Source organism: Rattus rattus, chromosome 2 (assembly GCF_011064425.1).
Source record: "Rattus rattus isolate New Zealand chromosome 2, Rrattus_CSIRO_v1, whole genome shotgun sequence".
NCBI classification, from domain to species: Eukaryota; Metazoa; Chordata; class Mammalia; order Rodentia; family Muridae; genus Rattus; species Rattus rattus.
Window position 1 is genome coordinate 105,779,870 of NC_046155.1, and position 25,617 is coordinate 105,805,486.

Here is a 25,617-nt window from a genome sequence, read left to right on the forward strand (position 1 = left end):
GGCCAAGTTCTTCATGAGAATCTAATTATAGACACCAAGGGAGAAAACAGGCAGCTGCCTTTGTTTCTGCCCTGACAGCCTAGTGAATGAGCTTCTGTACTGGAAGGCTAGAATACAGCGAGGAAAGTTAGGTTATTTTAACTTTGGCTCTTAAGCACTCAAACTTAAGAGTTTGGTCTCCATACTCTGTAACCAGAAAAGTCTGTCCACTGCCTTTGGGTTCCAGGACACAGAGAGGAAGCTGCTGCTATCTTAAATGCCCGAGTTCGGAAGTCATTTAACTCATTCTCAGCCCTGATGTTATCCGGAGCAGAGGGTATATTTGTTGCCAGCCCGGTGAGCCTCTGTGTTTCCGGAGGAAAGCTCCAGGGCAGTTCTCTGCAGTGTTTTGAAGCCCAGGATTTCTTTTGCAAGTTGTTGGTGCCAGTTCTTTGGGGGCATAGGCATTTGTGTGGGGTGTGAGTGAGGGATGAATGAACCTTGAGGGCTGGATGGCACTCTACTCAGAGCTCCAGTGTCCTCTCTTCTACGATGGGTTCACACCGAGGGATTCTAGGCTGAATATGTTTATTTGAGAGGGAGGAAGGGCAAAAGCACCTGACAGATAAGAGGCTTGACATTGTAACTGTAGAAGGAAGGACAGGAAGTGTCCTGCTTGGAAGGGACACATAGCTCTTCACTGTCCAGCTCCCAGGCACTGGGCTGGCGGGCGGGCGGGCTGGCTTTTTATATGTATTTTTTGTAGCTGCAGTGTTTCCTTAGCAAATACTGATCTCCTGGTACTGTGTGTACAGCAGTGAGCAACTTCGAACGAATCTCCTCCACCTTAGTGGAATGGAGGTCACACAGACCCAGGAAATAAACATTGGATTACAAGGGGGCAGTAAGGAAGACTCAGGAGGACTGTTGGTGATTGAAGAAGAGGGCCAGGAGCCCTCTTTGAGGAAATGGCACTTTACAAAAACCCAAAGGAGCAGAAGTATCGAGTCAGGTGGAAAAAGGCATGAGAAACATTCCAGACAAAGTAAAAGTGGGTGGTGCATGTGCAAAGGTCCCAAGGCAAGAGAGTCCGGAGGATTTCAACACAGAGAAAACCATTGTTGCTGGACTCAGTCGTGGTGGGTAGAAGCAGGCAGATGCCAGATTACACAAAAAAGTGACGGCCATGTAGGGGCCATGGGTGACAGTGGTTTGTAATGATGGGGCTTGCAGTGAGGAAGCAACATGGGACCCAGCGTGAGGTCTAACTTGTATTTTGAGCAGATTGTTGTAACTGTGATGTGGTGTATGGTAAAATGTGTTGGGAAAGTGAAGCAGCTGAGACATGATTAGAGAGTTGGGTGGCTGATAGTCAGCTAGTGACAGCCTTCATTTAGCTAAGCCCAAGAAAGGCTGAGGGCATGGTGATTGCTGGTATCTTAGTGGTTGGGCACTTGAACCATTTTCTCTGTCTCTTGGTCCTGTCCCTTCATCAGTTTTGCCAGATATGCAGAGAATCAATATTTGGTTCAGAACGCAACAGAAATCTTGTCTGTGCTCAACCTTTGCAGGGAGTAGGACATCTCAGCCACCAGAGAGCATACTGAGATAACCAGATATTTTGGCAAACGTTGGCACTGTCCTAAGCTTTTAAAAAGCCACACTCCTGGAGAGAGCTAGAAAGCCTACTTACCATTTGGTCTTTGTTTCCTCATTTCCAAAATGAAGCCTTTAATTGAGAGGCTTTACGAGTCACTGTGGGCCTGGGATGGTAGGGGCCACGTCTGTACGGATGGTGTGACTAGTCCTTGTCCGAGGGTCTGTCTTTAGGAACCAGTCCTTTCCACCAGGTAGAACGAGGCATTTCTGTTTGCTCCAAGACATAGGATATGAGTCCTGGTGCCTGTAAGGTTTGTGGGTGGACTCTGACCCAGGTGACAACTTCAGAAACCCCTCACGGGACCCATGGCAAATACATTTCCTTTGCTTTCAGGATTCGAAGAGTCATTAACAACAGGAAATCAAACATTGAGTATTGGATGTACTCAATGGAAAGATACATTCTGTGGTAGATTAGCTTTCTTCTTTACTCCAAGTCCTTGTGCCAGATTTTTTAATCTCCCCAAACCAGGAGATGCTCCTCCTGTGTGTGAACTTGGCCTTGAGCCTCTGGGACTTACCTTCAGTCCGGAAGTGAAAATGCAGCCTCTTGAGCATCTCCATTCAGGCTTTTGTCCCAATCCATTTTCAACCTACTTTTTTCATTCCATGCTTCAGTAACCCCCAAGTATATATTTTCTGTTTTTATTTTTTACAGTTTTTTCTTTTATTTTTGAGGTTTTCTTTCATCTGTTTTCCTCTCTAATTCCTACCTTCTTTATCTGGTTCCATTCGGCCCCGTGTTTGCAACCATTCCTTTCCTGACCTAGTCCCTCTCGGGGCCCTCCAGACCAGGTGTCCAGCTCTCACCACATTTTCATGCGCTTGTGCGGAGGACAGCTTTCTCTGACCCTTCGATTTTGATTCTGTCTCTTTGATTCTTCCATGCATACAGGGTAGGTTCCAGAAGAAGAGATACCTGTTTGAACTGTGAGCTAGTGCACCTCGAAGGAAGGAGCCTTACCCTTTGACCTCAGAAAGAGGGTAATGGCTTATAGGGGTCAACTAAAACCAGTCCCTCATTTACCAAGCCCAAGAGAAGTCAGAACATAACTCACTGTGTTGAGATGCTGTTAGCGGGAAGGAGAAAGTGAAAAGGGGAGCAGGCAAGAATGGTGGTTGCTAAAATAGCTACCAAGAGCTCACCCTCCAGTTCATTCTTTGAACAGACAAAGCCTAAGCACTAGGACACTCCTGCTACAAGTCCCCAGAGGCCCTCATCCCTCTCAGCTGTCCCTGACTCATTAACAGTTCCTATGTGTCCTGCACTGAGATCAGTAGGTCCAACCCACACTACCATGAAGGAGTATCTGAAGATTGCTCCCAGCAGTGTCTGTGGGACTAGCCCACTGCCCTCTGAACAGGAGTTCATTTTCCCAGGAAGAGAGCTCGAACAGTGGTGTGAGTGATTTCACACTGCCGCCTGACTTCAACACCAGGAGAGTGTGAGAAAGTCAGTCACAAAACAGAACCACCTGAGTGTGCCATGCAGTTTACCTTAGTTCAGTAGTAAAATGTGAACACGTTTAAGCTGTAAACGTGAAACCTTATTCTATGCCATTGCAAACTCAAATGGTTGATCCGGTAGTGTGGTCACTTGGATTAGAAGAGCTGTGAAGACAGACAGACACACAGACAGGTACCTACCCAACTTACCTGTCATTCATATAGACTGTGGTGGTCCTTAAAGCCAGCAGCTCCTGTGATAGGCCACGTCTACTGGTTAACAGCACAGATCATGGATCCAGACTCCCTGAATTCATATCTTACCTCTGGGGACATTGGACAATGTATATAACTTCCCCAGAACTCCATTTCCCTGACTGTAAAATAGAAATGAATAATTCAGCACACATAAAGTACTTAGAATGCATGTCACAGATGCTAGGTGTGGGATGATCAATGTCATCATTTGACAACTTCTGGTGGCTGCAGAGCTGCTTGCCCAACCTTGATTCTGAGTGGGTTTTTCAAACCCATGCAGCCGACTATTATAGCGCAGTTTCTTAGGCGCTCCTGCTGGTTACAGCTGTTACGGGTCCCGACAGTTTGTAGCTAACATACACAATAAACCTGCCTGCCAAGCTCCCCAGTATAGTTTAGGAGCTAGAATTTAGCCATCTCTGACTACTCATACCCGTGACTTCTGTCTGCTTGTTCCTTATTGGGAGACACCGACCCCTCTACCTAGTGGAATCACATGAAGTGGCATCTTGCCAGGGCCTTTGCTTGAGTGCCTAGTAGGTACCTAATAGCAGCATAGACATCAGTAGTTTGGTGGGCTAGCAGCCCCTCTTAGGCATCCCATGACAGCTTTGTACTGGTGTCCCATCTTCTGCGGCAGCTCCTTCGTGTCTACTCTCAATGGATGTCATTACTGACTTCATGGGGACAGGACGAGGGGCAAATTGAGATGAATCTTTCATCTTCCTTCCTTCTCAAAGTGTAGCCATGCTCCATGCTCACAGCTATTACTTCTGAACCTCCTTCTGTTTCTGAGGCTGGGGTCTTCTCTCTTAGCCAAGGCTATCCCAGTGTCTATCGGACCTTGTTCTGCTCCAGCTCTTTCAAGTCTTCTGTTTCTTCTCTCAGTGGCTCCCTGCTTGATCCACTGCTCTTGAAGGAAACAGTTTTAAACAGTTTTTCTTTTCTTTCTTTTTTCTTGAGACCATTTGTGTGTGTGTGTGTGTGTGTGTGTGTGTGTGTGTGTGTGTGTGTGTGTGTGTGTGTGTGTGTAGCTTTAGCTGTCCTGAACTCACTCTGTAGACCATGCTGGCCTTGTCTCTCTTCCTCCTTTCCTCCACTTGTGAGCACATTGCCCTTGTCCCTAGAGTCACCTTTAAAATTCCCCTCTATGATGCCTCTGCTATATGTATTTTAAAGCAACCTTTTCTGTCCATTTTTTTCCTGAATTTCTGCCTTTTAAAGTCTCATGTAGCCTGACTTGGTCGTAAACTAATCACTGATGATGTTGAACTTCCCAGTCATCCTGCCTCTACTTCCCAAGTGCTGAGATGGCAGGTATGTGCCACCAACACCCTGTTTATGCCACCCTGAGATCGAGCCCAGGGCCTTATGCATGTTGGGTGAGCATAGTACTGACTAACCTACCACTCCAGTCCCTACCTTCACCTGCTTGAGGACCTTGTAGGGCTTCTGTCCTTCCTATAAAGGCTTAGCTGTCTAAGAGGCACCAGGCAATTAACTATGGGGCCTTCAGATAGCTAAAACACAGTGTTCATTGCACCCCCATCTCCAGCACTTAGTGATGCTGCCCTCTCTCTGATGGAGTTTTCAATAAGGAGTCTCCTTGTCTACTGGAACTGGCAATATGAAGGAAGCCTTCAGAGTCTCCTCTTTTCCTCCTGGTTTTAGCATCACCTTTCACATGGTATTAGCACACATGTACAAATGCTACTTCTCCAGCTCCATGCTTTGAGTTCCTTATGCATCCAGCTACCTCAAAAGGACATTCATCAGTAGCCAGAGCTGAGCCATGTTTATAGCTTTGGGAAGAGATCTTAGTAAATCACATGTGTTTCTCTCCAAATGCATGTTACTCGGAGACTCACTCCACCCTTTGCTTGGAAAGCTTGTGGAATTCATAATGTCTGAAGGATAGTGATTATCATGGCCTCAAAGAAAGCCTGTTTGTCTTGGGAAGGCCATCTCCAAGGCCGTTCTCCCAGAAGTCTTTTATTGCCTCAGACTTAATCCTGTAAGTGGGGCCTCCTCTACAAAGTCTATTCTGCCTTTTGAAGATAGAAATTTATTTATTTATCTCTTCCCTAGGTCCTTGCTATTGCTGTACAAACACAACTTTCTCTGATGGTATTTATTATAGCTATTAAAATGCTCAGTAATATCTTAGTCATTGAATAAGTGCATGAGTGAAGGATGATGACACGAATGTTGGTTAACCAAGAAGCTATTTAATTCATTACTTGTGAATCTGCTAGATTTCCTAAAGGTGGGTATTTACATCATCATCATTGAGATGAGAATCCCAACCAAATAGAAAAAGGCAGAAGGGCTCAAGGTTAGGCTAGGATCATCTTTGCTGGACTGATGGTAGCTAGAGTCTGCTTCTAGTCTACGTTCGAATTGCAGTTTACCTCTGTACCAAAGATAAGATGGTATAGTAGAGAAAGTAGTTTTCTTGGGAGTAAATGAGGTTTATGACCTCAAGCAAATGAAGAAATGTGGGGGATAGTTTTCTATGCACAGGACTGTACCCATATTGCTTGGTTACCTGGGTTCTGTTGTAGATACATGAACTGGGGATGGGCACCTCATGGTCGGTTGTTCTTTGCTTTTTGAACAGTTGTGGTTGCTGTGCGAAGAAGCTTCTTTGATAAAGCCCGAGAGTTAGCCTTTAGCTATGGATAAAAGGATAGGTATTTAGGATATAGTTGGGAATTGCATTAGTTTAGGAAATTGACAGTAGTAGGCTTTCTTCTTGGTTCCATGACCTCACCAGTGACATGAAGTTGGCCAGGTTTACAGTACCAGGCAGGATTTCCCTAAGGTCTGTGTTTGCTGTTTTTAAAGGCTTGCATGGAATGGTTGTGTTTGGTACCTTTCTTTACTTTATGAGAAAATACCTGTTTCATACAATTTAAGGATGGGAGGATTTCTCTTGGCTCACAGTTTGCAGGTGCTGTCCACTGTGTCAGGGAAGATATGTCAGTAGGAGAATGAGGTAGCTGTTCACATTGCATCCAAAGTCAGGAAGCAGAGAAAGACAAATACAGTTTATAATGATTGCAATAAGAATTTCAATAGCTTTAAGTGACTATCATGAAAGCCTGAATTTGGGGGCTGGGGAGATGGCTCAGGAGGAAATCAGGCTTTCAATGAAAGCTCAAGGACCTGAGTTCAAGTTCAAAGAACTTAGAAAAAGCTACCTTTTCCCTTTCTATTCATTCTTGGATCCCCAGCCCAAGGGATGGTGCTGCCCACAGTTAGGACAGGTTTTCCTCCCTTGGTTAACACAATCTAGAAACTCCCTCACAGACATGCCAGAAGTCTGTCTCCAAAGTGATTCTAGACCCTGTCAAGTTATGGCATTAACCCTTACAGTATAGCTTTTGAAATTTAGCTATAGTTTTAGTGGCTCTGACATTTCTCCTGAAGCCCTGAAGCACTGTGACTCTTTGACGCTTGACCTTTAGGACTTGGCATGCTCTTCTGTCTAGGCGGCCTCAGCCTGGAAGTAAGAACTGTTTTCTTTTACTTTCACATTCATCTTAAAGCACATGCTATCTAAGTGGCTAATGAAGAACGAATTGGGAATAGTAGTACCTGCTTCTAATTTCAGCACTCAGGATGATGAGGCAGGAAGATCATAAGTTCAAGGCCAGCCTAGGATTATACAGCAAGACATTGTTACAATAAATTGTTTTTTTTTTCAAGAAACTGCCCAGTGAGATGTACTCAAAATCTCAGTATATTTACAGATAAAGTGCTTTGATATAAGTAAACATAGTCTGACCAGTTGGAGCAGTGTGTGCCCCATAACAGGAATCTTGGAACTACAATCCAGGGCTTATGGGAAGTGCTAAAGGAAATGGGGCTCCGAATTGCTCAGCCAGGAGACCTTGATACTTGATGTCAAGACAGGAGGACAGATGTGCTCTCACAGCCTTAAAGAAGTAGCTTTGGAAAGCAGCTCTTGTCTCTGAAAGTGAAAGGAATTTTCCACATACCAATGATGTCCTTAGTTTTCGCCTACATTCCAATGGTACCTCTTATGGCATCTGCTTTGCTCCATTTGATCAGTCACTAAACTCAGTCAAGTGCAGCACTGATGGTAGTCTCTTAGATGTGCCAATCAAGGAATGATGCAGAACTGTTCTTACCCAGCATCCCTGAGAATGTACCAGAACATGTATTGAATGAAGGCTGAGCTCTCCCAGTAGATACTGGACAGGCTAGAAGAGTCATGTCTTTGGGATTCTGTTTCACCCCAGCCATGGCATTAAAACACTCAAAGGCCATCTAAAACTCCATAAAGAGCTGGATCCCTAGTAGATCATAGTAGAGGGAATCAGCTAGGGACAAGCAGACATCATAGAATCTAATAACCCACTATAGTTAGTGATGGCTTTGAAGAGACTCATGGGTGGGGTGGTGGTGGTGGTGGTGGTGGTGGTGGTGGTGGTGGTGGTGGTGGTGGTAGTAGCAGTGTAATTTAGCTGACCTAAAGTCCAGATTACAACAGAAGTAAACTCTGATATATATATTTAAAAGTGTTTATGTCAATGCACCTAGATGGTATTGTTAAATGCTATGCTGCCTTTCAATTCTCCACCTTATTCCTTTGAGGTAACATCCCTCACTGAACCTGGAGCTCATGGGGTTTTGACTCAGCTGCTGGCCAGCAAGGTCCAACAGTTCTCCTGTCTTCACTCCTGCTTCCCAGACCTTGAGTTGTAGGCATGTGCTCAGCCTTGCCTGGCTTTTGAGATGAGTCCTGGGGACCTGAACCGAGGTCATCATGCTTTCATGGAGAGCTCAGTTTACCTTCCAAGCCATCCGCTAGCCCCTCAAATTTCAGCTTTTATGACTACTAGAATTCTTACTGTATTATTATAAACATGTATATAGCATAGAGTACTTAGCGTGCACAGCAAAATGTTTGTAAAGAGGGAAAAAATGTGGCCATGAAGATCTGACTCAAACCACAGGCACCTTCTCAGGGCAGTGGAAAAGTGAGTGTGTCATCAGCTGTGTGTGCCAGAGGCATGACTCCAGTCCTTGGCCAGCCGTGCGTTCTGTGTGGCCATTCCGGCCTTTCTTATTTCCCTTTCCAGCCTGAAAACATTTGGTTATTTATTGTTCCTGTGTGTTGTTTGTATGGATTGTTATAGATACTTCTTAGATGTCCTAGTCAGAAATACTTCTTGTTCTTGTTCCTCCCAGCTAATTGAAACTCTGAGGAGTGGGGATTAACATCCTCTAACCGAACCTTGGTCTTGGGCTTAGTTAGACAATGCCATTTAAATGACTCCCATATTCGTCAGAGCATTCAGGGCTGTTCACAATGCTGAGGAGCTGTGAAAGCTGCCTGCTCTGAGAGCATCTACACTTTAGCCGCACAGGTTTCATATGTGGACCACCTAGGTGGCCCCCACTGCTCTTCAGACAATCATGTTTTTATTGAATGAACTGGGTATCTGAGATGAGGTGATTTGCTTGAGATGGCAGCCTGGCTCCTAAATTGTCCCAGTCTGTCTTCTGACAGCTGAGGAGGGGGCAGTAGGAACTCTGAGAATGAATGTGGAAGCCCCCGTAACATATTAGGGCTCCTCTGCCTTGAAGTTCAGTTGGACAGTGGATGGGGCCTAGAGAACCTGCGGCTTTGAGTCTTAGAGTTGCCAGACCTGCCCATGTGCTCAGCTGTGCAGGATGCGTGCTCTTTGAGCATAGCCTTTTCTCAGGCAGGCTTATGTTCTTATTTACCTACCATTATACATCTCCCATTCCACTTTAGTTTCTGTTTATTTCTTGTTCTCTTCTTTGTTTTTTCCTTATCCCACCTCACCCTAGTCCATGCCTCTAGGTCAGTTTATTCTTGTATTCATCTCCGTCTTCACCTTCCCGGAGGCACACAGGTGGTGGATAGAAAGCCAGCCTTTCCACACACAAAGGAGACTCACTGCCCCTTTAATCCCAGTGCATCCTACATAGACACGCCCAGAGCCACACATTAGCCCTTGATATGATAATCCTGGTTTTAACTACAGTGGTTTTAGAACTTACTGCATGATTTTAAAAATTACCAGCCCAAGCAAATCCTGCAAGGGGAGTGAGAATTCCTTTGTATTTCTCTATTCTATACAAACTGCAGGGCTTCCTTCCTAGGAGTCTGTGTTTAGAGCAGTAAACTTCAGTGATCATGGCCCAAACAGAGCATTAGCAAGGCTTTTGGTTACAAATAACAGAAACTCAGTTTGAACAAGTGCAAGGACTAACAGGAGGGCTCAGGATACAGCTCTGCTTTTACACATAGACAGGGAGAACTCCATCTTGGTTGTTTGGATGACTCATTCTCTCTCTCTCTCTCTCTCTCTCTCTCTCTCTCTCTCTCTCTCTCTCTTTTTCTCCTCTCCTCCTCCTCTCTCTCCCCTTTTCTCCTCTCCTTACTCCTTCTCTCTCTTTCCCACCATCTCTCCTCTTTCTTTTCATTATTTCCTTTTTTCTTTCCTGGTTTGTGTGCTTCCCCCGTTCCTTTTCTGTTGTGGTTGTTCCTTTATAACTCATGACTCCTGGCTACAATAGAGGTGATGCTCTTGGCTCACATTGGACAAGTGATGATTCCATTAAACCAGAGTTGAGAAGGATCCTTAGCCAAGAGTAATTAATCCAAGCTTTCTTCATTTCTTTTCCTTAGAAGAACAACAAGGGAAGTTGCATAGTCTGAGGTTCTCACAAATATGGGAAGTTGCTTTTTGGAAACCTAAGTACCCCTGATAGCCTCATCACTAGCTAAAAATGCAGTGTCCTACGAGATGTAAAAAGTCACTTTATTTCTTGAGTTTGCCCTCAATTTCAAGCTTTCTATGCAGGAAGAACTTATCCATAGTAAACACTTGGGAGCTGGAGAGGTGGCTCAGTGGTTAAGAATGCTTGCTCTCATAGAAGACCTGGGCTCGATTCTTATAACCTGCATAGCAGCTTACAACTATCTGTTACTCCAGTTCCTGGGGATCTTGACACCCTCTTCTGACCTGTAAGGGCACCAGACACACATGTGGTATACGAGACATATGTGCAGAAAGAACATTCATACACATAAAAAGTAAATACGTTAAACAATTCTTTTTTTTTTTTTAAAGTAACCATTTTAGATCCCCAGGGACAGATGTAAGGGGTTTAACAGTATCCTGTTTGGTCAATGTTCTTGTATAAACCCAAACTTTTCTTTATGTAGATACTACTACTGCTGGAATCTTGCTAGCCTTTTGGACACACATCAGCTTTGTCTATTCCTTGACTACTGCTCTTCTAATAGCTGAGCCCGATCAACTATCAGGATACATCTCAAGATCTCCAGCCAAAAAAAAAATACCATCTATGGCACCATTCCTTCATAAAACCTGTCATACTGGTGTGTTTAGAAACAGCCCACCCTTAGGCTATCACTCAAGGTATGTGTTGGCTAGCCCTGTTCAGCCCCAGTGGTACCAGCCAATCCTGTAGAAAACGAGATGACCTTTAAGAGAAGAAGCGTGTTGTTCCTGTTCCCGAGGGAAGCTGTTGAAAGGATGGGTCTCCTTGTCTTGTAATTTGCCTCTATGAGATTTGAGGTTTCTGGTTTTTTTCTTTTTTTCTAAAGATTTAAATTTTTTTGCTTTATGTGAATGTATGAGTGTCTGCACCTAAGCTTGTATAGCACATGAATGAAGGTGCCCGTGGAGGCCAGAAGGGGGCATCAGATTTCCTGATCTGCAGTTACAAGAGGTAAGCATTTAGTTTTGGTGTAGGGAAATGAACCTGGATCCTTGGCAAAGCAGCAAGTGCTCTTAACCAATGAGCCAGTTCTCCAGCCTCTGAGATTTGAATTTTAAGGTATTGAGTTCCTGAGTCCCAGTCTTTACCCTGTCTTTGAAAAGGACAGATGTGGTTTGTCTTTAAGGATGATAGAGAAACTTTACAAGTTCTTGATGACAAGCATACAAGAAGTCTTTAGAGACCCTTCACTCCTTGTTTTAATTTAATTCAGTGATGTGACGGGGGTGGTATGTTTTACTGTATACAGCATTCCTTAGTCCAAATGTAAGGGGTTTAGGAATGTTCTTCCACAGTCTACGTTTCATACAGATGCTCACCTCCTCTCCAATATTTTTAGGTAATTGCCTCAACTTACAGTCTCTCTCTCTCTCTCTCTCTCTCTCTCTCTCTCTCTCTCTCTCTCTATCATACAACATGGTGCACATATAGAGAGCAAAGGACAACTTTCAAGAGTCAGGGCTTTTGCCTTTTACCATGTGGATTTTGGGGATCAAACTCAGGTCATCAGGCTTGGCAGCAAGTACTTTTACCCTCTGAGCAACTTTGTCAGGCTAAGAAGAAGAAGAAGAAGGAGGAGGGAGGTGGAGGTGGAGGAGGTAGGGTGGAGGAGGAGGAGGAGGAGGAGGAGGAGGAGGAGGAGGAGGAGGAGGAAGAAGAAGAAGAAGAAGAAGAAGAAGAAGAAGAAGAAGAAGAAGAAGAAGAAGAAGAAGAAGAAGAAGTAGTAGTTGTTGTTTTAAGAAACTCAAATACTTTGGCTGAAGTCTCACTGACTTTTACCTCATCTTTGCCCTTCTGTAGCTTTACTGCTTCCCCTGGAGAAAATACTGCTGCAGAGCTGTGAGGTAGCCTGGAAACATCTCTCTGTTTCTTACACGTGTCAGTAGCGGTGGAGTTGTACTGCATTTCATCATCGAGCCGCGAGGCCAATTTTGTACTATGCTTTGTTCATTACCCATCCTGTATTTCTATGCTAAGCATAAATATGAGCCTCATGTTTTAAATCTGCAAGGAAGTGGTTCATATTATGGATGAGACATCTTTTGTTTAACTACTCCCCTACAGACATTTTCCAACTGTGAGAGTAGTCACACAGTCAGTAAAACAATACCCAAACCAAATTTTACAGTTGAGCTATCCCCAAATTAAGCCTATAGTATACAACAGAATGCATACTAATTTACTACATAGTAATTTGAGTATCTGATCTACTTGCTCCATAGATCTTTATCTGTTAAATGGGTATAAAAATAATGTTCATAGGAAGAAATACTTGAATGATTGTGTGTGAAGTATTGTGAGCAATGCCTGGCTTCTGCTCTGCAAAGGCCTGATGTGTACTGAGGGTTCCTTGCTTGGACAATAATACTGTGTTGATCTCCCAGAGCTGCTGTGACCTTTGCTGTGGGTTTATCCTTCCGTCTATTTTGTAAGCATCTCAGGAAAGCAACGAGTTTTATTACTGAGCTCTGTTTACAGTATCATCCTAGACATAGTTTATCCCAATACACAAAGTCTCTCTGAAAACATGAGCAATTCCTTTTCTGCCCAGAACTAGGTAGACCTCTCCTGGGTGGTCAGTTTGATTTTTTTTAGAACTGATCCATCTGCCAGGATCTTATTATGTAGCCCAGGCTGGCCTCCTATGATCCTCCTTACCCAATCTCTCAGCTTCCTGTGTGTGTGACGCTTTTTAATACATTGTCTTCCTTCTGCTGCTGCTGATAGACTGACCTGCAGCTGCAGCGGTTCCTACTGTGTAATTGCGTGGCAGGCATTTTTCTGCACTAACTGAACTTACGACACTAACTTATTTTCTTGCCATGACTTTTGGGTTAGTATAAAAGGCTGCCGCAGCAGGTGCCTATACAGGTAGACCTTGTATTATGATGAGGGACTGGTTTGAATGACTTTTGTTGTCAACTCAGCTGGTAGGCACTGTTCCCAGAAACCACCAGAGGCCCAGACAGCAGATTATCTATGCAAGAACCACCTGAGTTCTATGAGTGCCACCTGTCTGGGTTTCCCAGGCCTCTCACCGTCAGGGGTCAGAGTTCAGGCATGGTGTCTGTAGTACACAGTGTGGGAGAGTAAGAGCCTTTACTATATAAGGACATGGGGATATGTGGCACACATAGGGGAATCACACAAAGATCCAGGAACAAAGGCAGGGAGAGTGAGGTAGGATCTGGGCATCATGCAAACTGGTTTCCCATGGGAACCCTTAATTGGTAGGTTTAAAGGGAGCAGATGTAAGATCCAGCCAAAGAGATAGCATCCACCTTCAGTTTGCTGGCAAGTGACTAAGTAGTGCCTCTGCAAGAAGTGCTGGGAAAAGAGAGGCTTCTGAGTTATCTCTGCTCTCCCAGGCAGAGCCGTTCTGGTTTTGTAGAGTACTGCAAGCTGTCAGTGGTGACTGAACCTTACCGATGGTATAGGAAAGTTGGGCTTGTATTTAAAAATAGATGCTAACAGCTGGGCCTGGTGGTACATGCCTGTGATCCCAGGACTCAGGAGGCTAAGGAAGGATTGCAATGAGTTCATGAGTTCAGGACCAGCTTGGCCTACACAGTGAGATACATGATGAAACCCTGTCTCACACAAAACAAAGCAAGACAAAACAATTTTTATTTTTTAGGATGTGTGTGTGTGTCCGTTCTAGCAAATCAAACTGACCACCTAGAATAGTTCTACCTAGTCCTGGGCAAGAAACAAGGGAACATAAAATTGTAGCAGTCACTGTGGGGCAGACTGTAAATAACTGAATACAGCACAATGCCATGGGGATTTGCTAGTCTCATGGCCAGATCTACCCTTAGCCCTTGGTCCTCTCTTATCTACTTCCTGTTGGACAAGTTGTGACTCTTTGGATGGTCAGTGTCATTTATAAATGTGGTGGTTCTGGCCTTGGAATCAAACATGCATTGTCATTTGGGTGACTAGCAACTTCCCTTTCTGTCTTCTGAAAAGCCCCATTATGAGCCCTTTAGTGAGAGAGAATGTATCCTGCTAAGAGCTGTTTTCTTATCCAGTTCAGGGGAAAAAAAAGTGCTGTTTGTGACCCAGCTCTGGATGCTGGGAAGAGTCTGCCATGTGGGAGTACCCAGAGTATCAGCTGGAGGCTGGGGAGAGTCTGCCATGTGGGGGTACCTAGAGTATCAGCCACTCAAGCAACCGTGAACTGCCATCCACAAAGAAGCCATTGTAATAATGAAGGCCCTTTGTCTATGACAAGGAAGAGAGTCTATAACAGTGGATGAGATGGTGCAGGTTTGAGCTGGACTGGAAGGAAGGACGGTGGTGTCACCAGGTGCCAGGTGCCATCTTAACTATGTCCATTACAGATGTCTGGGAAGTGCCCTAGGCGTAGGCCACTTCTGTCCCTTCAACAGAAACCCAGTGCTTCTCTCTATCTAGTGAGGCTCCATTTTGTAAAATGCTTAGTGTTCTAGGTTGGGAGTGGCTCTGTCACTTGTTTATCACCTGGAATGAAGGGCTGAGGAGGTGCCCTTCCTCACAGAGCAAGGTTGGAGAGCCCATTCTCCAAGTTGAAAGGTAGGGGGAGATAAACTTCTTGATAAGGTGGGCCAACCCTGGGCCTCTCTGACCTGCCCTTTTGCACAATTGTGCTTTTCTCTGGTGATAAACACCTTCAGGAATTGATCCCTGTCACTAGACCAGCCCAGATTATCAGGATAACCGCTTTCCCACTGAGCAAGGAGATCTACTTTTTCAAACAGGTAACCCTCTGCACAGCTGGTTGTAGACTTTTGGTTTTAGCCTTTTATTCAGCATGGAGGTAGTAAACACAGGTGAGTTCTTCCCCCCAACTCCCTGCTAAACCCTATAAAGTGACAGCTCTTGTATCTGGCTCAGGACAGTGGGAGCCTCTCCTCCTCTACCACTTTGTAGCCCCTCCCTTTCCTTTTCTTTCTAGCTTCTAGTTATTCTGCGTTTATTGTTTTCCCTCTGTTTCACATCCACTCTTTGAGATCCTCTAGGTGTTACTTAGATTCCTCTCAAAACTGTGTCATTGCAGCTTTTTGCTGTCAGCTTAAGCACTGCTGAGATACGCTATATGGCAATGCTCTTAAAATGGCTCCATTTGGAGTGGACCTTGGCTTCCTAGGTTCTCTGTATGGACTGTGATGTTTAGGGTATAGTGAGTCTGCAGGACCCTGGCTCCATTTGGAGTGGACCTTGGCTTCCTAGGTCCTCTGTGTGACTGTGATGTTTAGGGTATAGTGAGTCTGCTGGACCCTGGCTCCATTTGGAGTGGACCTTGGCTTCCTAGGTTCTCTATATGACTGTGATGTTTAGGGTATAGTGAGTCTGCAGGACCCTGGCTCCATTTGGAGTGGACCTTGGCTTCCTAGGTCCTCTGTATGACTGTGATGTTTAGGGTATAGTGAGTCTGCTGGACCCTGGCTCCATTTGGAGTGGACCTTGGCTTCCTAGGTTCTCTGTATGACTGTGATGTTTAGGGTATAGTGAGTCTGCTGGACCCTGGCAGGAAAAGTTGAGGAGTCCAAGATCATTCCCCTTTCCCCCCAACATATGTCCTTGGCAAGTGGTGCTTACTCTAGTCTCCACCCAGAGCAGACCTTTCATAGACTGTGCTTCCGGTTGAACCAGACCCAGCATGCCCCAGCCCATCAGGTCAAGCCTTTCTAGTTGGTTGGAATCTCTCAGTCCCTTGCAGCCAAGGGCGTGAGGTCATCAGGGTGGTTTCACCATCTTCTAGGACACGCCTTTTAATGGCATGTGGTCTGGTCCTCTGAGCTGTCTTGAAATCAGGTTTCCTGTTCTGGGATTGGTTTTGCACACAGCATCACAGAAACTGTCTTTATATATCATACATTGTTTACTACATTTGGAAGAAGGCAGTGTTTTTGTAGCTCTTTAATTGTGTCATTTTCCCTCTGTTCAGTCCCAGGTAAATCACCACAGTGCTGCTAGTAATGAAACCTACCAGGAACGCCTGGCGAGGCTAGAAGGAGATAAAGAGTCCCTCATACTGCAGGTGAGACCTCTTCTTTTGTCACTTCCCCAGGAAAGGGAGTCTTCTGTTAGAAAGTGTTGTGAATCCATTTATTTATCCTGTGCTGCCAGGCATCTGTCTCTGCACACTTCAAGCCCTGTGGGCAGGCTGAAACTAGATGCCAACAATGAGCAAAATGGGCCCAGTCATCCGGGAGCCTGTAAGTCTGCTAAGGGAGATGAGTACATCCTGTGTCACTAATAAAGCTGAGCCTTGAGCGCCCCAGGCCTCAGGGGGCAGGCTAATGGAATCAGGTCCATGAGTCTGAAGCTAGATGCAGACACGTCACTTGGAAGCAGATCCCCTGCTCTGGTAGCATGAGCTAGGCCTTTGCTGGCTCTCTTGCCTCTATAAGAGGAGCAGAGCTTTGAGACTTCTTATAGAGAGAGGACACCAAAGCAGCCTCTGGCTTTCAAAAGCCCACGTTCCTTGGTAGGATATAACAATGGGCATTCTTCCAGAGAGCTTACACTACAGCAGGAACTCTGTGCTATCCCTCAAATGCACAGAAACACTTAGTAAAGTGGGTATTAAGGGTGGACTCTGCATCACATGTGAATAGAAAGTTTGGAAGTTTAGAGATTAATGTCCTGATTTCGGCTTCTGAAAAAGCTTGGAGGATAATGAATAAGTCTGGTGATGGAGGCTGGGGATGCAGTGCTTGCCTAATAATGCATGCATCCCCTGGATTCTATCCCCAGTGCTCTGTGATGCTGCATACCTGTACTCACAGCAGTTGGGAGGTAGATGCAGGAGGCCCAGAAATTCAGGGTCATCCTAAGCTACGTAGTTGTTTTGAGGCCAGAGATGTGAGGACCCCCCCTTATCCCATACACACACACCCTAACAGATGACTTGTGGTGAAATGGAGGAATGGGGGCAGTTGGGGTCTGGCGTTGGTCCCAGGGTATGGCCCTTAGTTTGGAGCACTAGAGATGGTGAGTGAGATAACAGTATGCTTATTTCTTTCTTGTTTTATGTTTTCATTTTCTTTTATAAACATAAGATTAATAAGTTCTTTTAGAAACTGGAAATTCTGAGACTATTAAGCAGATTAGGTTAACACCTGTTCTTTGGCTGTGTCCCTCTAACCTCCTTTAAAATGATTGACCTCATACCAAATATATACTTTTGTTGCCTAGTTTTACTCTTTTATTTGCTTCATTGACTTTTAAAATAATTAAATCATTATAAAATAATTGAATATCTGAATTTGTCAGACACTGGTTTAGGATCCTGTGGATATATCAGTGAATAAAATGTGTGTGTGTGTGTGTGTGTGTGTGTGTGTGTGTGTGTGTGTGTGTGAGAGAGAGAGAGAGAGAGAGAGAGAGAGAGAGAGAGATTGCACACGAACCTGAGCCAATACCTAAATATTTCAGGTAGTGATAAGTACCATGGAGAAAAATAAACCAAGATAAGCAAGATAAGCAGTGTGCAGTCAGGATCTCTCTGGCAGGAAGAATCTAGGGAGGGAATCACAGATACCTGGAGGAGTGCATTCCAGGCAAAGGAGCTGGTCAGCCCAGATCACCCACAGAGGTAGAGTGTGCTTGGTGTGGACAGAACAGCAAGGGCCTATTGTGGCTGGAGTCCCTGAAAAGAAGGGGTGGGAACCCCCTTGGTGGTAGCAGGGGCCTGCTTTTATAGCTCAGGTCCCTTGAGGTAGGTATATACAGTTTAAAACTTCATCCGCGAGACATGACTCATGAAAGATGTAGCAAGGAGTACGAAATTGCAAGCTTTTGAACTAGAACCCTCTGTGATTAAAATGACACAATGCTATTTAGAGGGGATTACAATTAATGAAGAAGTCTCATGTAATAATGCTACCTTTCCATTTATGTTCTTATTCTTGACTAAACCCTATTTAAATAATCTGAACACACTTGAGGAGCTGTTGACTACTAAAGGTGAAAGTTGATGCTTATGGTTTCTGTTTTGCCAGGAGCTGTGGGCAGAGCCATCAGCAACTCTTCCTTTCCCACTTCTGCCCTGTTCAGTCGTGGCCTGTGGAGCTGGTTTGGGGATTCTTGCAGGGCACAGCCTCTTGCATAATCCACATTACAATTGAGTCCAATGAATGAGTTAGAGGAACCCTTGGCCTAGAATAAGTTTTCCTGGGTTTATTTGTAGAAGAACAAGATTTGTTTCGTCCCTTCCCAGTACCTAAAATTATGTTTACTTATAGGGCTTAAAAGTATTTATTTTCATAGAATGAAGATAAAGTTCTAAAATCTTTAGTGCCATTTTCCATACTTCCTGACTCAACAATAGCATTGATGTGAGGGTCAGAAGACCCTGTTGTCCTGGGTCTTTGGTCTTCTGTAAAGCTGACCTGTGTGGCCTGTACTAGTCTACAACCCTACACCAACTGGTCCTTAAATGTGGTGCTGCTCTATAAATGTTAATCCCTGTAGGACCAACTATAAAACACCTTCCCAAATAGAAACCCTGAATCCCAGGAAGCACAGTCATTTCCCAAAATCCCACTCTTTTGAAAAGAAGTAGTAGTAGAAAAGAAAAGTGCTGCTGATAGTATTCAGAGACAAGGACCAAAACCAAACCAAACAACGCAACTAGAGGCATGGCTTAAGCGTGAGCAACACTGATGGTCCTTCCAGAGGACCTGGGTCCCATTCCTAGCACCCACAACAGCCCCAATTCCAGGCTATCTGATACCCTCTTCTGTCCTTGAAGATACTGTACATACATACATGCAGGCATATATGCAGACAGAACAACCATATACATAAAATTAAGAAATATTAACAGTAAAATAAAACCATACACCAATGGTTTAAATGGGCCTGGTTGGTGGAAGGAGACCATCTTTGGATTATTGGAATGTCAGCACTCCCTGCTTCAACACTTGTACAAGTGTTTCAATCATTCACTCATTATATGGGTCTAGAAGTACAGTGTATAAAGTCAGGTTCTTCTCGATCTTCTAGAACTGGAACTTTCTAATTTATAAAATTCATTTAAACACTTAAAAATGAGTTTAGATGAACTTCTTCATGCTTCATGAATCATTACAGAATGGGATATAACGAGAATATATAACGAGAATAACCTATATATGAAGGACCATGTCTTCAACCAAGAAGACCTTGATTTACTATTCATTGATTTCTTCCTTTCTGAAAGGTCACCTGTGATCTTTCATCTTCCTGTATGGAACTATCTCATAATAAATAAAACATAGATCGTAGGTGTCAATTGGCTAATAGAAAAGGCTACTAAAACAGCTGTAGTATGCATCTAGGGCATAAACAAAATGCCTTTGTGTAAATGTATTTTTCTTAGTATTTCCATAGACAATCTTAGGAAAATGAAATGTAAAATGAAATCCTAGAAAAATGACTTCTTTCTGCCACATGTGTGCAGTGTGGCTTTGGTGTTTGTATGACTTAGAGTCATGTTTTGACCTGTAAAGCACAGAAACCTTTCTGGAGCCAAGTTTTGTCAGTGCTAATACATGCCCTTTACGTCCTACATTCCTTAATTGCTTCCAAACACTGGCTTGATAGGTGAGCCGTCCCCACACCCATATGAGAGAGGTAAGGTCATTGGTTGGTTCCCATAAAGGTTTTAATCGCTCTTCCCCATGAGGTGGCAGAGCCCTGCCAAGAGCTGAGATATGTCTTGAAGTCAGGCTGCCTTATTAGAGGCACAAGGAGCAGGAGTCCAGCCCAGAGGCAGCTCTCTTGTCTATTGGGTAGCTGTTTCCTCTTGACTCTCTTAAGAGCAGGAAATGTGACCATGGCCTTTTAGGCAGTGGCTAAGATTCCCGGGTAAGGTGAAATTCAAACTGCAGTTGCCTTTCTCTGGGACGATTCCTCAACCCCATTCACCTAAAAAAAGAGGCCTTCTGTCAGGTGAGTCTGAATAGGTTGCTTTCACAGCTTGCCCACCCAACAGTGAGGACTTCCCTGCCCCCCATTACCCCCATCTTCCTTTCCCAGTCCAGATTATTCACTATTGTTTATGTTCTATAACAGGTGAGCGTCCTCACAGATCAAGTGGAAGCCCAAGGAGAGAAGATTCGGGACCTTGAAGTGTGTCTGGAAGGTCACCAGGTGAAACTCAATGCTGCGGAAGAGATGCTTCAGCAGGTACGGGCAGGTGGAGTGGAGGGCTAGGGGCTTGAAGCAGCGCCGATGTTAAATGCCCCTTTATGGGTTCCTTCTTACTCTCCCATGATGCCTGGAGGTGGGGTTGGCTGTGCTCTGTGCAATGTTTAGACAGCAGGTGAAACCAACCTGAACATTGAGGGTGGAGCGGGATGGGGCGGGGCAGCCCAGTGGGGACATAACTCGTTGAGCTGGTTAGACAGAGTCCCAGGAGTACTTTCTGCAGACCATGTCACCTCATCTTATCATAGAAGCTGCTATCTGCTAGGGTGGCCTCTGGGGTTGCAGAAAGTCAACCTGTTATCATGGCATTTTTTTTTGCACCCCCACCCCCACTCTATTACTTCCTCTGATTAAAACTATCACACGAATACCATCTTACTGTAATTTAGTAGACATCGAAAAGGAAAGCGATAGCTCACTGCTGTTTCCATACTTTGTAAATAGAGCCCTCTACTTTTATATCATTTTGTTGTAAATAGAGCCCTCTACTTTTATATCATTTTGTTGGTTTCCAGTGTATGTGCTCAGGATTTGCAAACTGTAGTCCTATGGAGGGACAGCCTAGTCCTTAGGCTAAAGTTAAATATGACACAGCAACACTTTTCCATTGAAAGATGTAGCTAGCTATGTACTACCACTTACAGTTATACTAAGTAGAGATATCAAAATTGACCTAACCATTCTTTATCCCCCAAATAGTTGTATCGTTGTAAAAAGCGAGCTGGGGCTATTACAGAGGGGTGCTGAGTTGTCCTGAGTCTTTAAGGTCTGCTGAGCACATCATTAGACTTTGGATGCAGTCTGTTTATTCATAGATTTCCTTTGCTTAAGTCAGCCTTGCACTCTTGCCTATTTTGAAAATTACAGCACGCTAGAAGTTTACGTGTGCTGTTGATAAGATTCCTGACATAGGGAAGAATCTCACCTTCCATTTAAAGAAGGAAAACCATTCTCTCAAAATGATCAGATTTATTTAGATGACTGGTCATGATCCTTTCCTCAGAGCTCCACTCTTTTGTTTTGTTTTAACTCCAAGATGAGCCTGTGTGCACAGCTCTGCAGTCGACTGCTGGCCTGCTAAGTGTCAGTTTCTGGGATGTTAGTTTGGTTTCGGTGCATTCGAAGAATTTAGGGGGAGAAAAGATAAATGAGCATCTCAATGGACATGTTTTTATAAAATTTGGTTGCAGCAGCTTGGAGGTTGTTATTAATTTGCTGTCTTTTCACTCCTGATTAATAAATTACACTATTCTGTCTTGGTTTGACTTTGTTTAGATTATATACCATTTTTCTTCCTTGTATTTTTTTATTCTGAGAAATTATTCTTAGTAACAGAAGGTCTTTTATGGAAGAAAAGAAAACGAATCTTGTCTTTTGAATACCTGGAAAAGAAAGGAGTCTGATTGGGAAACAATCTTGCATGAAGCACGTGTGGATGGAGTTTTCAGGTCTCCTGTGGTGTGTGGGGGTGGGTAAGGAAGATGACAGACTATTGTAAATGGTTCAGAAAGAGCCATGAAAGTTACTGTGTGAGAACGTATCAGAGGGCTGACGTTTCAGGAAGGTGGTTCCTGGCCAGAAGCCACACTTTCGGGGGCTAGAGAATAGCTGCATTGTCTTGCTGGAGCTGTGTGTCACTGCTGACTCTCTCTGGACTGCTCTACTTCCTGCTGTGGCAGTGTTCTGTCTATCAAGGAGCTTAATGGAGGCGGCCAGCACTCCTGGGCAGAGGCTGGCTAATCTGTCAGCAGTGTCACACAGAAAGCAGTTGGGCTTTTGAAAGCCTTAGGTTGATTAGCTCTTGTATCCTACTTATTCTAATTCCCATTGCTCTTCCCATGCGCTGAGTAAGGTATCAGGCATTGGCTTGCCACCCAATCTTGTCATTATTCGTCTGCTATAGTTTGGAAAAGGGGTAACTGAGCATTTGTCTCTTCTAGAACGTGACTAAGTTCTGTCACTAAGTTCCGCATTTTCAGTGCAGGCTCTCAATCTTGTAAGAGTATCATTTCATAAACATTACACACTCAAATTGTGGGATACATTTGAGCCTCAGCTCGCACTAGGTGTTTGTTGGACTTGGTGGTTCCAGCACTGGATCTCAAGTTCAATGCTGCTGCTGTCTGGAACCTGACACTGTTTGCGAAGACCCTCGGATCTTGCAGCACAGTGCTGGTGCAGTGTTGTTTACAACCTGGAGTACGTCTATGTTCTGTGAGCAGGAGGCAGGTACAGACTTGCTCTGTCTGGCTGAGATATCCTTGGCTGCGGGGCTCTTGGCTTCTGGTGGTTGGAACAAGAATGACTCATGACCTCCAGGCAGAGAATGGACACAATTGCTTCTTTCTGCCTGTCCTGCCAGACCTGACCCACTGCTCTGAATGAGGTCTTTCCCTGTCTCCAATAGGGCTTTCTGTTTGTCTGGAACCCAGCACTTCTCCTGGATGTTGCTGGTCCAGATAACACTGCACACTAATGAATCCTGTCTAAAGGTAACAACTGTTTTCAGTGCCTTTGTGAACCAAGCAATGCAAGATAGTCTAGTTTTGTTAAAAACACAGGGGTAGGAATTAAAGATTTAAAGATATCCTAAAAGTTTTTTAATTTTGAAATGTCCTGTGTGAACCTCAGAGTAAGTAACTGTAGGTCGTGGCTGTCCGGGAGATCTCTAGTCTACAATGTATGCTCCGGACTTCCCTCACCCGCTTGCTACAATAGCACTGGGAGACTATCTTGGTTACTTTTCTGTTGCTGTGATGCGAAGACATGACCAAGGACATTGATGAAAGAGTTTGTTGGAGTTTATATTTCCAGAGGGTTAGAGTGTAAGATCATCACGGCCGGGAGCAAAGCAGCAGGCAGGCGGGCATGGTGCTAAACAGTGGCTGATTGCTTCCATCCCGATCCACAGTTTTAGGCAGAGAGAGCTAACTAGGCATGGTGAGGGATTTTGAAACCTCAAAACCAACTTCCGAGTGGTGTGCCTCCTCCATCCAGCAAGATCACACCTCCTAATTTTTCGGAGACAGTTCAGACACCTGGGGACCAAGCACTCAAACATATGTGCCCATGGGAGGTGGGGGAAATCATTCTTTTAAAGCACCACAGGGACTTAAGAAAACCTCGGTGCAGTATGCATAGTCTAAACCCTGCGTGTTGTTTAGCTCCAGTAATTTCACTGAGGTGTCCTTTCCTGAAGATGGTGTTCCAATGTCAGACTCCTTCCAGAAGCCCCAGAGGAAGAGGTTATCCTCTCACCCAACCCACGGGGAAGCCTCCTCCGTCATCCTGAGACTGGCCCCTGCTCACTGTGACTGCCTACCTGCCAGGTGGCATATGTAAACATGAACTCATCCAGTTTCCAGGAGAAAACACAGAGACCCCTCTTAGTATTAGATAAACCAGAAGGAGACAGAACTGACTCAGAACTGGCCAGGTCCACCAAGACTACAATGCTTGAAAGGAAAGAGGGATGCAAATTGTCCTGACTTTGTGAAGCCATCATCCTGCTCTGAGAAATAGGTGACAACATTCATGTGGTTCGAGCCTCCAGCCTGTCCCAGAGCAGCAGGATTTATGTGAAGCTGACTGAGGTGTGGAGTGGCTGGGAGTCAGTAAGCCTAGATGTTGATCTGGGAAGGAATAGATGTATTTTTATTTCTTTTGATTTATTATTATTAGTGATGCTGGGCCTCATGCATGCTAGGCAGACACTCCTGCCACTGAGCTCTGGCTCTCTGCTTTCCTTTCTTGCTGAGAATAGGGATGAAGTCTGGATTCTAAATTGTACATCTCTGCTATTTCCTCATAAGACAGCAACCTGATGGTGAGGGGCAGGGTAACAGCACACATAATCACTGGTCCTGCCCTCAACCAGCACAGAGCTCGCTGGAAACTTCTTCCAAGGCGGCATGGACTTGACGGAGAGAGCTGTGCCAGTGAAAGGGAGTCCTGTTGAGTTAGAAAGTTCGAGAGAGAAACAGGAAGTACCCAGACCTCCAGACAAAGCTGAAGGCTACCCATAGAGGTGCCTTAGCACTTATGGAGTTATGTACAACTGTTCCAGTTTTGTTAAAAACAGATTTTATACAAATGGCCAGTGTACCTGTAGACACTGGGCACAGGCCCTGTAATATGCTAAGAAATAAAGGGGTTTTTTTTTTAAATAAAAAAATATTAAACAGAACTCCACACATGATCTAGCAGGCACATATATCTGTCTGAGGAAGTGAGACAAGGCAGCAAGTCATGAGTGAGAAAAATGTTCAATAATTCCCTAAAACCCCTCTGAGAGATTTTAAGACACAAATACAAATAGTTTCTTCTAGTTTATCGTACTTGATGCTTTATGTCTAGACGTTAGTGCAGATGGCACATCAACCCATGTTGCAGGTGAGGCTGTGGTTTCAAAGAGACTCGAATGGCCAGAGTAGTGGGTGGGTGGGGGATCCATTTTCTGTAGTGTTCCTCTCAAGCCTGGCTTGGCTTCCTGGCAAGGCCAGGGCCTTTGACTTCAAAGGGCAAAGGGATAGGGTTTTGCCTTCTTGTCTCTCCACAGCCTGTTCTTTCCTTCTGGTTTCAGGTTGCCAGGGGGGCTGCAGTCCCCTGTCATTGGTCAGTAATTCCCTGGGTCATGTTCCACTTTTAAAGATGGAGGTAATTGCTTCAAGATGTGGCCCTTTATGGAGAGAACGACTTGAAAGGCAGATCTCTTTTTTATCAGCTCCAGTCAGGACCTGAGCCTTAGGAAAAAGGAAATGGCTGATTGCTCCGAGATGTAAACTCTCTTTCATCTCTGAGAGGGGAGATGCCCTTGTGCTTCTGGAAGAAGTTAGTGGTGGCGGGAAAAGAGAGAGGCAAGTGGTAATTTTGTTCATTCTTTTATTTTTCTAAAGCATCCTTACCGAGCTTCACAGTCCTCATCGTAAGTGAAATAAGTTTTCCATACCCCTCTCCTCCTTGCCCTCCTTCCTTTAGATTGCAGGCAACCTTGAAACAGTCAGGAGCAGGAAGCACAGTGCTGCTTGGGAAACTTGCTCCCCTTACCCTCAGCTGCTGCCTCTCCCCATCCATCATGGTAACTGCAGGACCATAAGCAGTGCCCAGTGGGGTCCCACCCTGTAGGCTGCTCCAGACAGGCAGGCGGGTTGCATCCAGAGCTGACACCAGTGCTGGAGTGACAAGCTAGCAGGGACACAGGGCATTTTCCTTAAAGTAGATAGAATAGAGGTAAGGACAGCAAAGGAGATGGGAGAGCAAAGTGAATGGTCAGAGATCTGGTACAGG

At 44.7% G+C, this 25,617-nt stretch overlaps 1 protein-coding gene across 1 annotated transcript in view; it reads left to right on the plus strand.

The window, feature by feature from the left end:
• Positions 1–25,617, plus strand: part of Ppfibp2 (PPFIA binding protein 2) — a 149,196-nt gene that overhangs the window by 76,150 nt on the left and 47,429 nt on the right. Inside the window, exons 4-5 of the mRNA XM_032893203.1 lie at positions 16,082–16,174; positions 20,197–20,310. Of these exons, the coding sequence (XP_032749094.1) occupies positions 16,082–16,174; positions 20,197–20,310 (207 nt within the window). The remainder of the gene's footprint in view (positions 1–16,081; positions 16,175–20,196; positions 20,311–25,617) is intronic.